This window comes from Scyliorhinus torazame, chromosome 22 (assembly GCF_047496885.1).
Source record: "Scyliorhinus torazame isolate Kashiwa2021f chromosome 22, sScyTor2.1, whole genome shotgun sequence".
Classification (NCBI taxonomy): domain Eukaryota; kingdom Metazoa; phylum Chordata; class Chondrichthyes; order Carcharhiniformes; family Scyliorhinidae; genus Scyliorhinus; species Scyliorhinus torazame.
In genome coordinates, this window is record NC_092728.1 from 83,599,655 (window position 1) to 83,612,379 (window position 12,725).

The following is a 12,725-nucleotide window of genomic DNA, read 5'->3' on the forward strand; positions in this document are numbered from 1 at the left end:
CATTAAAAAGTAAATTACACCCAAACAGCAAACCCAGAAACAGAATACAAATTAGATTATTTACATGTTGTAGCCACCAATAACTTAAGTTTGGCAGGGGTTGGAGTTGGCACATTATTCCTGTGTCTGTGTGGATCTCACCCCCACAACCCAAAGATGTGCAGGGTAGATGGATTGGCCACGCTAAATTGTCCCTTAATTGGAAAACAAATGAATTGGGTACTTTAAATTTATTAAAAATATAGTGGGGCAGGGAGAAGGGTGTTATGTATTGATAGTAACAAACATCAGAATTCCCTTTAGAACTGCAAATCTCTAGGTAATTTTTGGTAAATCTTCAAAATAAAAAAAGGAACTAGTTTCTACAATTGTGTTTTGCTCAACCAGTATATTTCAATATATTTCAATACATTAAGTAGAACAGAACAATGCAGCTTCTAAATTCCAGTATCTTGTTGATAGTGACACACTTAACTGTCATCAAACACCCATGATGTGACAAGGTATAAGCAATAATAATGTTGCATTTACAAAAAAACATTCATAAAATAGATTTGGTATTGAAAGAAGTAGAAAAGATGGCTTAATTATAATATACTGCCATTTTTATATGTCAAATCAGCCATCATGAGTAGGATGACACCAAGCTTTAAATGTGCAAATTAATTGGAATAGTCTCATCTAACTAGACAAATTCACACCAAGATTATGAGCTCCATATCAGGAACAGAAAAGGCTGCTCCACTCTGTGCCAAACTGACAAAAATCTCCTTATTAATACATTGGTTAAATGGCAGCGACTGCAGTGACTAACTGTGCAAGGGCTAAACTCTTTGCTGCATCCCTTTCCCTATCTTACAGATTTCCCTCTCTACCAACTGAGCCCTTTTGGAATGCATTGCAATGCACCTTGTAAATCACAGTACACCCCACTGCCACCACCACCATCACCTCACCAGTCTTGTTTTAGGAACAGATGATAAATAAATCAAAGTGCACTAAGCAGTGCTTCCACATGGCAATCGCCTCCTTCTTTCCTTCTGCAGCTCATCAATCAAACTATTGTCTACTTGAAAGCCAAGGCTTGTAAATGTCATCTCCACTCAAGCCCAAGGAGAAGAAAATCAAAATGTTGCAAGGAGTTTTAATTGGATAGTGCAATTAAACTAAAAAAACCCTGGCAGACCAGCTTTGACAGGATATAAGACACTTTTTAATAGGTTATGAAATAGTATTTATTATAAGAATGAGAAAATATACATCGTGATTATTTGTTCTTATACTTCCAATCTGTGTATTCCTGGTGCTTGCTGCAATCTCATTTAGGTTTTGAATAAGGTGAGTGAATTCTAACACGGTCAGACTCTTCATTCATACTTTTTAAAGGAAAACAAACATGCAAATACAAATAAGATCATTCCAGGTGCAATATCTGTAGTGAGTCTAAGAAATTAGACTGGATTCTGTTTCTCTTTTTAAAAGCTAAAATTTCTTAAAGGATTGGAATTTATATGGTTAAATCTTTTCAATACTGATTTTTCTTTATGGAACACAATGCGAATAATCAGAGGAATGGCTTTTGATGAAAAAGGAAGAAAATAAAGAGAAAGGAAAATGAGCACAAAAAGATAATTTCTACAGAATTGATTTTTTTATTATTTAGAAATCCTTTGCCCCTTACACGCTTGCAAATTGAGAACAGGGAGCTTGCCTGTTCCTAGGGCTCTATTTCTTTCTTAGTCTTTTGGGGTGTACAATAAACATTAGGGCTGCTACATCTCCCACTGCAGCCCAACCCACCCCCACTCTATCCAGTATGTTACAGAAAAAAGCTGATGACTTATTCTTAGCGCTTTCTAAATTATTATTAAACATACCAATGAAAAGCAATAATTAGCGTTTACAATATTTTAAACATCTATTGCCAGTATATTTTCCAATTGCCCAAAATTTGCGATGGAATATCAGGGTAGACCTTCCTGACCAGTCAATCAGAATAGTGAACTGAATTGAAGCCCTGGCACCAGCCGAAGAAAGAATCTTATGAATCAGTGCCAGCACAGACCTGGATTGGCCCTGATGCAACAAGGAGTTAAAATAATGCTGATGCCAACGCATACTGCCAAATCACATTATATGGGTTGTGGCAATAACGGGGAAGGATGGTGTTCCACATTATCAAGTTTTAAAAAATTAATTATTCAACACAGACCTGTGCCCACAACATAAATGATTACTATTTCCAAATTGCAACACAAAGGAAAAATATACACTTTTCCATAAATGGTTCCAACAGTAGTGCTACATCATTGAGATTGGAAAAAATACACCGAGGGAGTGGGCAAGATGTTTTTACTTACATATCACTAGTTGCAGCTGTTCTTTTCAGATACTCAATCCAACATGGATTAAGTAGCACCAAGTAGGGAAAATGCATTAACAGAGAAATTTGCATGTGGCTTTTACAACTTGCCAAAAACAACAAATTGGCACCAGGGCTCAAGTATAGATTATCTTGTCTGACAACTGTGAAAGCATCCCAAGTAGTCCAAATGTATTAAAAACTGGACCTCTACCAAGCTGGCATTTGCTGCTCTGTATTGAATCTATACCAGCTCTTTAGAAATGATCCTTTAGATTATTTTATAAAATAAATAGTTTTCTCAGAAGTTTTACTGAAGCTGAGGGTACTTTTACTGCTGGGTAATTTGTAAAACAAAAGCATTGGCGTCATGCTGATATTTTTTGAACTTACTGTTCATACGTAATAAGTCACAGAAGAGGCCAGTATAAGTGGGAAGTCACTGAACAGTAAGTGTACATTAAATGAATTAAAAATACGTTCTTTTAAAGTTTGTTTCCAGTGCAATTCATATTACAGCAAGATTCTAGGCATTAATTACACTGAATGGAGTAAGTATAGAACAGGGGCACTGGAGGGCACAACACTACATTAGCATGTGTCAAGTACCTTAGGTTTTAAATGAAAACTACATAAAAGCATTTCTGCCATCAATTTTGCTATCACTAACAGCCAGCATGAATTCTGCAAGAAAAGCTATTTTCGTGCAGATGTGAAATTCAATGAAAAAGACCGACTCTTGTAGGAACATCAATCAAAACGTCGGCTGCAGTGACAGATCTCAACGGTGAGGGAGGGTTAAAGGTCACAGGTTAAGGAAAAAGCCAAGCTCTGGTTCAGCTCTAATATCTCTGCGGTGGAAGTCTTGGAAAGGTACACCCTCCTGTATTAGCCTACCATCATTAATCTTCTTGCCACCTTCTTTAACTAGTCAAGCAGAACCGCTCAATAGAAACTATATGATGGGGCACTACTAGGAAGGCCCAGTCCCCATTATCAGGTTAACATTCTGTTAAGCCCCTCTGCAGCAATGAAATGATAACTCTTGAAGAGATCAAGGTCACATGATGTACTGCATGCAATTAATGACAAGTGGGATTTAACAGTATAGTGCAGTGCTCACAAAAGGAGGAATTGAAATGTCTTTGTTACATTTAATAGTCTGAAACAAAGCAATCTTTCATCCAGTATCAAGGTTTGACATATATATTAGCATACGAGCATTCTCTAACATTTCCAAATGGTACAATACCAAATGCATTTTATTGGTTTGTGCATAAACTAGGGGAATAAAAAGGTGGTAATTGGTTGAATCAATGTATCATTGCAAATGCACTGCACATAAAAAGCTATTTAATTATTGGCTGGACTGGCAAACCAGTTTAAAGTTGAATTTAAAATACAGTAGTGCTGATTCTACGCTGTGAGATGCACAAAATAGTAGGATTAAACACTCATCTTTCAAGAGAAAAGGAGGAACCACTTGGAACAATACACTGAAGAGGGAAGTAATTGAAATGTTCCAAAAAGAGGTTTTGCTGAAAAGAGAGACACACTGCCGAAGCTTTTCACCTTGCATTCATCAGGACAGATTTGCAAAAATACCAATTATAAAGAGAACAACAGTTTATACTGCAAGAGAAGAGTGTGCTGATTGGTTGATAAGTGGACTCTGATTGATAGAGATATTGCCAAGGGGAACAGCAATCAACAATCTTTATTAGTGTCACAAGTATGCTTACATAAACACTGCAATGAAGTTACTGTGAAAATCACCTAGTTGCCACACTCTGGCCCCTGTTCGGGTACGCTGAGGGAGAATTCAGAATGTCCAATTCAACTAACAAGCACGTCTTTCGGGACTTTGTGGAAGGAAACCGGAGCACCAGGAGGAAACCCACACAGACACGGTGAGAACGTGCAGACTCCGCAGACAGTGACCCAAACGGGAATCAAATCCGGTACACACAGGCGCTGTGAAGCAACAGTGCTAACCACTGTGCTACCGAGAAGGTACCCAGGTACAGTTAACTGCTTTTTTGTTTAAATTGTGTTTACTCAAATCACGCAGGTCAATTCTGATTGGTTAAGGCACTGTCAGGGGGAATGAACCAGGAAATAGCTGCCTTCCAAGCTTTTGTTCAGTTGAAAAAGGCACAATGTGTGGACATGCTCCTGTCTGCAAATGGTGAAGTCAAATGAGATCCCTTTCCTTGATGTGCTCGTTGCGAAATCTGCCAATGGGTTTTCTAATACTATCTACAACAAGCTTACCTTCACTGGTCAGTTGATGGGTTTGGATTTCTACAGTTCCATGCGCTGAAAGATTGGTCTTATTGGCAACCACATCAATAGGGTCTGAGACATTTTCTCAATGTGAAAGCTTGATGCTAAAATAAAGCACATCAAAGCCATCCTGCTGGATAATGGCTACCCATATCAGATAATTGTTAACTGTATATCGTGCAACGCATGAATGGGCCTAAGGCTGCCAATTGTCAGTCCTGAAAAGTGCCTAGACTATCTCAAATTACCCTCTAAGGGAAGGTATCTGCCTCAAAACATTTGAGCAACAGGTGAAGCTAGCTGTTTCACACAGCTACTATATGCAGCAGTAACACAAATGGTATTAAGAGGATTCTGCCGTCAAGCCAAAAAGATGTTCTGCCTATAACACAATAAGTAATGTGGTATACAGATTTCAATGCTGGCGTGATACCAGGTATGCAGGCTATGTCATGTCCTAATGATTGGTGGATCGTATCAAACAACTTTTTCCTTTGGCTGTTTGCAACGAAATATTGACTGTACCCAATCAGCCCGTGCTTGCAAAACTCAAAACAGTGTCCAAAAGTAGATGTGATTCCATGAATGGACAGCACGAACTAAACAATCCCAATTGTGCTAAGAATTACACTGACAACCAATTTAAGATCATCAGTCAGGCTTGTAGTGTAGCTCACTCACACGTGCTAGTAGTTACATATATTCACACACAGGGCCCTGTTCTTTGCAGACAGAAGGAGCATGTCCAAGCATCGTGCTCGTTTCAATTAATCAAAAGCTTGGGGGACAGCCATTCCCGCATTCATTCCTCATGGCAAGGCCTTGACCAGAGTTGACTTGCCTGGTTTGAACTTAAACAAAAGCTTGGCAATTAACTGTTCCCTTGTGCATTTTCCATGAAACACCACTTGCCAATCAACAGCATGTCTCTTCTCATGCAGTATAAATTGTTGTTCTCTTTACAATTTGTATTCTTATGAATCTGTCCAGATGAGTGCAAGGTGAAAAACTTCAACTGTATGTCTCTTTTTTCAGCCTTACTCAAGTTTTGCCCAACCAAACGACAAAAAGAAATTTACTATTTGTGGGAATTTCAAACATTATTCTACCATAAATGAAGCATTCTTGCCATAAATACATATTTAACACATAACATGCATCATCAATTTTGTTGTGTTTTGTCTGTTGCAGAACAACTTCTACCAACCAGTTACTTAAATCTAAAAGTAATTTTGGACCGTAAAACATAAACTTGCATATATGGTTTCTTTAATGAAGAAAAATGTCCTAAGAAACTTCACAGATGTAATTAAAAAAAAAGGATAAGGCAAAGAAGCAACTACTTGTATCAGTGACTGTGAACCTGTTTAAAGAAGTTGGCTTTAAGAATCAAAATGCTCAGGCTGCACGGTGGCGGCGATTAGCACTGATGCCTCATGCACCGAGGTCCCAGGTTCCATCCCGGTTCTGGGTCACTGTCCGTGTAGAGTTTGCACATTCTCCCTGTGACAGCGTGGGTTTCGCCCCCACAACCTAAAGATGTGCAGGGTAGGTGCATTGGCCACGCTAAATTGACCCTTAATTGGAAAAAATGAATTGGGCACTCTAAATTTTTTTTTTTAAAAATAATCAAAATGCTCTTCTATCATTTGGAATTCCTTTCCCAAAACTCTGCCTGACTATTACATTAAGAGAAGCAGGTAGTTGTTTCAGTGACTTGGCACACATTCGCTCTCTTCTCTTCACCCCCCTCCCCCCAATAAACTCCCACCAAAACAAATTATTTAACCATTCTAATTAATGTTGACGAGGTGTGCAAAAATAACAGCCAAATTTGCATGCCTTACAATAGTCAATGCATTTCAAAATAATTCAATGTTTTTGATATTTTTGAGGCACGAGCTATTAAAATGCAAGTTTTTAGGAACAAAGAAAATTACAGCACAGGAACAGGCCCTTCGGCACTCCCAGCCTGCGCCAATCCAGATCCTTTATCTAAATCTGTCACCGATTTTCCAAGGATCTACTTCCCCGCCCGTTCATATATCGGTCTAGATGCATCTTAAATGTTGTTTTCAAATTTCTCAGTAAGCATACTCTACCCCCAAACATTTTTTGCATTTAGAAATAATTATTGTTTTACATTGTGACCTATCTATAAAAAGTAGAAAATGAGGCTATTAATCTTAAATAGAAGACAGTGAACTAACTTCCAAAAAATGACTAGTCCTGTAAACTATTTGTGAAATGTTAAATAGTATAACCTCTTGGGTCGCAAGCTGCAGCTCTTGCAGAAGCCGAAAGGGATGTGAATCCATAAGTAAAACAATCATATATTATCATTTCAAATCTCAATCCTCACGGGAACATAGCTTTTGCTTTCCTGTAAAGTTCAGTGCCGTATACTGTTCTATATAAAATTAAAAAATCCCTATGCTGCAGAGTTCAAAATCAACAATAATATCTAATATTCACATAAAATACTGACGGACCCTTTAAAACAAGTTTGGATGTAGTTTCTGATGGACAAAAATCAAATCAAAATTAAAACAAGAATATAAAACCACAAGCCTAGTTTCTTGAATTTACTTGTCAGGTTAACTATCTATATATAAATTAAAATGGTTCTGATAAAATAACACTGATTTCTTCCTATAATAATTAGCATGATTGCTTTATTTATAATTCGGTTGCATGCGCTTTCCAAAATAAAAACAGAGCAGCAGTTTGATATTAAAAAAAATCTAACTGACATTAGAACACCAATAACTGATTGGTAGTGGCAGATCATATTAAATTCTCAACTTAACAAATTTGACCGGGTTTATCGCCAGTAAATTCTGATGGATTAACAGGGCACCATTGCACAGAATGTGACAAAATGTTGTTCAACCTTTAGACGGCTGAAAATTCAGAAATTGATTTCAGTACCATAATACAGATATGCAGTCTAAAGGATAAAAAAAAAATGTATCATAGGCACCTCTTATCTTATCTAATATTAAACCTGTGGACAATACGAAGCTCTAATTTTTCTATTTGAGTGCATGCACTCACTCACACAACAGAACAAAGATAGAGCATATAAATGTAGTACTACATACTTGGACTCTTCTCTTCCACAAGGTCACAAGCGCAGAGTAGATCAGAATCAATTGAAATGGGTTTCTGTTTAATCCAGAACTTGGTGCTGGCCTTCTGATTAGTAACAGGGTCTATCTCCACCTTTTCTCCCGAGATACCTGTGAATCAGTGGGGATATAAACCAGTGGGCTGTGTAAGTGATTTTATATCAACCATTTGACACACTTTATAAATCTTAATGGAGTGAACACATAAAGTGCTCTCTTAAGCCTTCTAAAACTCAGCTTTTTTTTGCAGCATACGAAGTGAATGTTGAATATAGAGGGGATTTCTGGACCACCAAATAAATAAAAATGATAAGAGTATCTGGAATGGATACTGTATTCTTCAAAACAGCATAGCAGCATGGTATTCTACATTTTGGCACCACTTAAATAGAGACTGCTTTATTCAGCTGAACACAAGTAGTCTCCAATTAGTAGAAGGGAGTCAGAGAGACAAACAAAATAGTCATAGCACTCCTTCCTCCACGCTCCAACTAAGTGTAATATAAAATTACTTGGTCTTATCACATTCTTATGTTCCCAGTTGATATTAAAACTGGACGGGAAGATTCCAGAATGGAACCCTGGCTCAATAGACTAACTTTTACTTTTTTCCTCCAAAAGTAGATGAACAGAGTCACAGGACTGCTAATTAGTTTTAACCAGGATTTTTCTTTATTAAGCATTGTAGCCACCTGGGTTGGCCACTTCCCGACTTAAAATGGAGATCCGCAAAGATGACAGGGAAATTCAGCCAAGCCAGGAAAAACTAGCAAGTGCAAAGTCTCCTGTGTATTAGAACTTGCAGAAGCCCAGACAGCACTGAAACTCACAGCCATCTGCATACTAATGAGCGATCCCCGGGTTCAATGGAAACATTTAAGGTGAATAAGGCCAAGCCAGACTCCTCGGTGCCAGCAGGAGCCAAGACAAAGGAAGGCCAAAGGACGCCCAGCGATCAGGGAACGGCTCCATTATTGGAGAAATCGATCCAAGTGATCGGAACGTAGTCCAATCACTTGGAACCAGGTACGGGGTCTGCCCCGAAGGGGCGTGAAGCCCCTGGGGACTATAAAATAGAGTCCCCAAGCTAAATTCGTCCTTCTTGGCAGGGTCACTCAGCAGCGAACCAACCCTCGACAGTGAACTGCCTAAGCTGCCGCATCAACCAAGTCTCCGGTCAATGCACGCTACGAGATAGGCGCTCCAAGCTACCAGTCCATACCAGCTTTTGAATCCTGCAGGCTCAGAATCGAACAAAAGGCCATTTGTTCCCCTGACCTGGTGGGCCAGTTCCAAACTAAGTATAGGCCTTTTCGTCATAGAGATAGCCTAGTAAGTAGAGTTTTATGCACGAGTAGTGATTGACTGTGTTTAATAAATGTGTTTTGATTTGAATCTTACTAATTGGTGTGTGGAGTTATTGATCAGTACTTGAACTTGAACCTCGTGGCGGTATCATAAAGATACCAGGCGACTCTAGAGCAAAGGTTATAGAAACAGAGCAAATTCAGTAAAGACCCAATGGGCCACGAATTAAGAGCCAACCAAAGTTAGCAACAGCATGAAAAAATTGGATGATGATACAATACACCTTTACTCCCCTTTATCTCAACAATTACCACAGGTTTTAAGATTGACACAGATTACAAAGTACATCTTAATCTACAATGGTCTCATTCAAACCTAAAGTCCCCTTTAAGCACACAAGAGGACTGCAGGCAAATACTCTCCACTCTGAACCCCAAGTTGAATGTTTGTGGATGTCTCCTCAGAATCCCCCTAGATAATTGTCATGTGAGTTTCCAAACTCCATTACTCCCCAAAATAAACTAAATCTTCTCTCACAAGTATAAGTACTGTGTGCTAACCGATTGCGCCACTGGAGCCACAGCTTCTCTCGTAAGTATGCTTTCCCTCAGCGGTTTCCATTCCGAAATCTAGACACCTATAAATAAAGCTTCTGCTCCACTTTTAACATCAAATCCAGACCAGAATTTTACACCAACCCCTTTAAGATTTCTTTGTCTTGACTGCTGTATAAACTGCTCACAATTGCTTTAACTCTCGATTCCCAGACTGTATTAGAATGGCATCAGACATCTGATTTACCTTTGAAGGCTGCTCTCCCACTTTAAATCTGGTTACTGCAATTGTCTCTTAAACTCAGAACATTTTGTTTGCTCTTCTTTGAATTCCTCTGAATCATACCTTAGTCTCGTTCACTTAACACCAAACTTGTTGAACATTTCTTTTAATTTCTCTAGTTTCCTTAACTAGATGGGCTTTAGATTTCCGGCATATGTTTCATAGCCATTACTCCATTGAATGGCATGTTCCAGCTCTCCCCTTCTTTTGTTAAGAATATTTTATTCAACAAATGTTAACATTTTCACCGTACAAAAACAATCCCGAACAACCCACGCAAGCAAACCCTCCTCCCCACAATTCCGCCACCCCCGAACCACTCTCTCAACAGTCAAAGGTAACCAACTCCCGAAAGTGCATGATGAACAAACCCCAATTGTAGAACCCCTCCTTCAACCCCTCAGCTCAAACTTAATCTTTTCCAGGGTTAAAATCCCCAGCAGTTTCCCCCGCCATGCTGAGGTACAGGGTGGAGAAGCTGACCTCCACTCCAACAAGACCCACCAAAGAGCTATCAGTGAAGCGAACGCTCAAACATCTGCCCCCGCACCCACCTGCAGCTCGGGCCTGTCCGACACCCTGAATATAGCTTTGAAGGTAGCGGGCTCCACATCCGAGATTGTACTAAACACCATCCTCCAAAACTTCCCACGCTTCGGGCAGGACCAAAACATATGAACATGGTTTACAGGGCACACATCGCTCACAGCCATCCTCCATCCCCTTGAACAGCTGGCTCATCCTTAATTTTGTGAGGTGCGTCCTGTACACTAACTTCAGCTGCATCAGGCCTAACCTCGCACACAAAAGTCGAGACATTCACCTTCCGCAGCACCTCACACCACAGTCCCTATTCCAGCACCACCCCCATCTCTTCCTCCCCCTTTGCCTTAATCCCCTCCATGGACACCCTATCCTCCTTCAGAATCCTCCAGTAAATCTCTGAAGCAACCCCCCTCTCCAAACCCCCTGCTGACAGCACAGTCAATGAGGAGGCCGGTGCTTTCAGGAAGGTCAGGAAAACCTTACTCGTAAAGTCCCGTACCTGTATACACCCTTCCCCCCGATCCAACCCATACTTTTCTTCCAGCTCCTTTGAACTCACAAATCCTCCCCCCTCCCCCCCCGAGCAAATCCTTCATTTCCTTAATCTCCCTCTTGTCCCATCCCCGAAACCTCGCATCCATCCCTCCCCGGCTTGAACCCACGATTCCCCCTAATCGGCATCTCCCCATATCCAGCCCCCAGCTTAAAGTGCTGTCTAAACTGCCTCCAAATCTTCAACATGGCCACCAACACCTGACCTTCCGAATACTTTCCTGGGGCCATTGGGCGCAGCGCCGTTGCCAGCACCCGCAACCCCGATCCCCTACAAGAGTCTGTCTCCATCTTTACCTACAGAGCCCCCCCACCCCCTCTCCTTGCTCCAACCCCGCACCTTCTCTGTATTTGCCACCCAATAGTAATACAGCAAGTTTGGGAGGCCTAGCCCTTCCGCCGACCGTCCCCTCTGCAGTACCACCCTCATAATCCTGGCCACCTCCCCACCCTGCCGACAAACAAGGAGATCAGCGTGTCCACTCCCTCGAAGAACAACGTAGGCAAAAAGGCTGGCTGACATTGGAACGAAAACAGGAATCGCGGCAAAACATTCATTTTAACTGACTGCACCCAGCCCGCCAACGACAGAGGGAGATGTTCCACTCGCTCTAGCCTTCTTAACGAACTGTTTCCAGCAGAGTTGTGAGAACTGTCTTCTCTTTCACAACCTATATCCAGCTGAAATCAAATTAGCTGAACTAAATCTTAAAAGCTTCTCTACCTTCCAAGGCTCCAGTTGCTAAGCAACACACACGTGTTCATGCCTTTTATTTATGCTTCACTCGGAGCCCTCTCGAAGCACAATAAGAACACAGTTGGAACTTAACTAACCTCGACACATACAAACACCTTTGTCCAGCACGAATCTAACTATAAGTTATTAATCCCTTCCGGGCAGAGAAACAGTAACACACTTAAAATTATACCGTATTTCTAATGTTTACCAATGCAAATATAAATCCCTTAAAACTATCTTTGTTTTCCTAACACTTAATAAATTGTAAGCAGCTGCCATGATATGCTAATAGTTTTATTATTCAGGCAGTACAAAAGCCATTTCCTCTTAGTACATATCATGTGAAACCTGGAGACAACATGATATTGAAGTACATAACTTTTGAATAAACAAAATTTATGATCACATTTAAAATATATTTTGTTACTTGTGTCTTGTCAAATCAAATTTATTAGGGAGAAAGGTAGCTAAGGGTGTTGATAGTGTACAGTGATTTGAGGATAAACTGACAGCAAACAAACTTTCATGGTATGAAAGCAAAGTAAAAGATAAAATTTACTATGTCCTAACTGTATCACAGAATGTTGCACAACTCGTGTGGTCACTGAATGCTAATTTGGAAGTTTTAAATGGATGTATAGTAGAATCTTGTATACGCTATACTCAAAAATATAGCTCTTGCCAATAGATTAGGCATCATACAAATAAAATTTGAAAACATTTTAGTGGAGGGAAAAGGTCCACAATATTGTACGGGTATATAATGAGCTCAGTTACATTTTAAAAATAGAAACAAGCCACTTAATTCTATGTCAGATCTATGCCTCCCAAACTACGTAATAGTTCTTTTCTGACTAAACCAACCTCTAGTGAAGAAATGTAATAGTAATCATACCTTATTTTGGTGGCAACTTGAAAGTCAAACTTCTTTTTCTTAACCTTAAAACAAAATAGCTTTCTAATG

At 39.9% G+C, this 12,725-nt stretch overlaps 1 protein-coding gene across 7 annotated transcripts in view; it reads right to left on the reverse strand.

Annotated features, from left to right (window-relative positions):
- The window catches only part of mapkap1 (MAPK associated protein 1), a 426,562-nt gene that overhangs the window by 42,729 nt on the left and 371,108 nt on the right, over positions 1 to 12,725 (reverse strand). For all 7 annotated transcript variants that reach the window (XM_072488485.1, XM_072488483.1, XM_072488481.1 and 4 more), the window contains one exon: positions 7,753 to 7,890. In XM_072488485.1, coding sequence (XP_072344586.1) covers positions 7,753 to 7,890 — 138 coding nt within the window. The remainder of the gene's footprint in view (positions 1 to 7,752; positions 7,891 to 12,725) is intronic.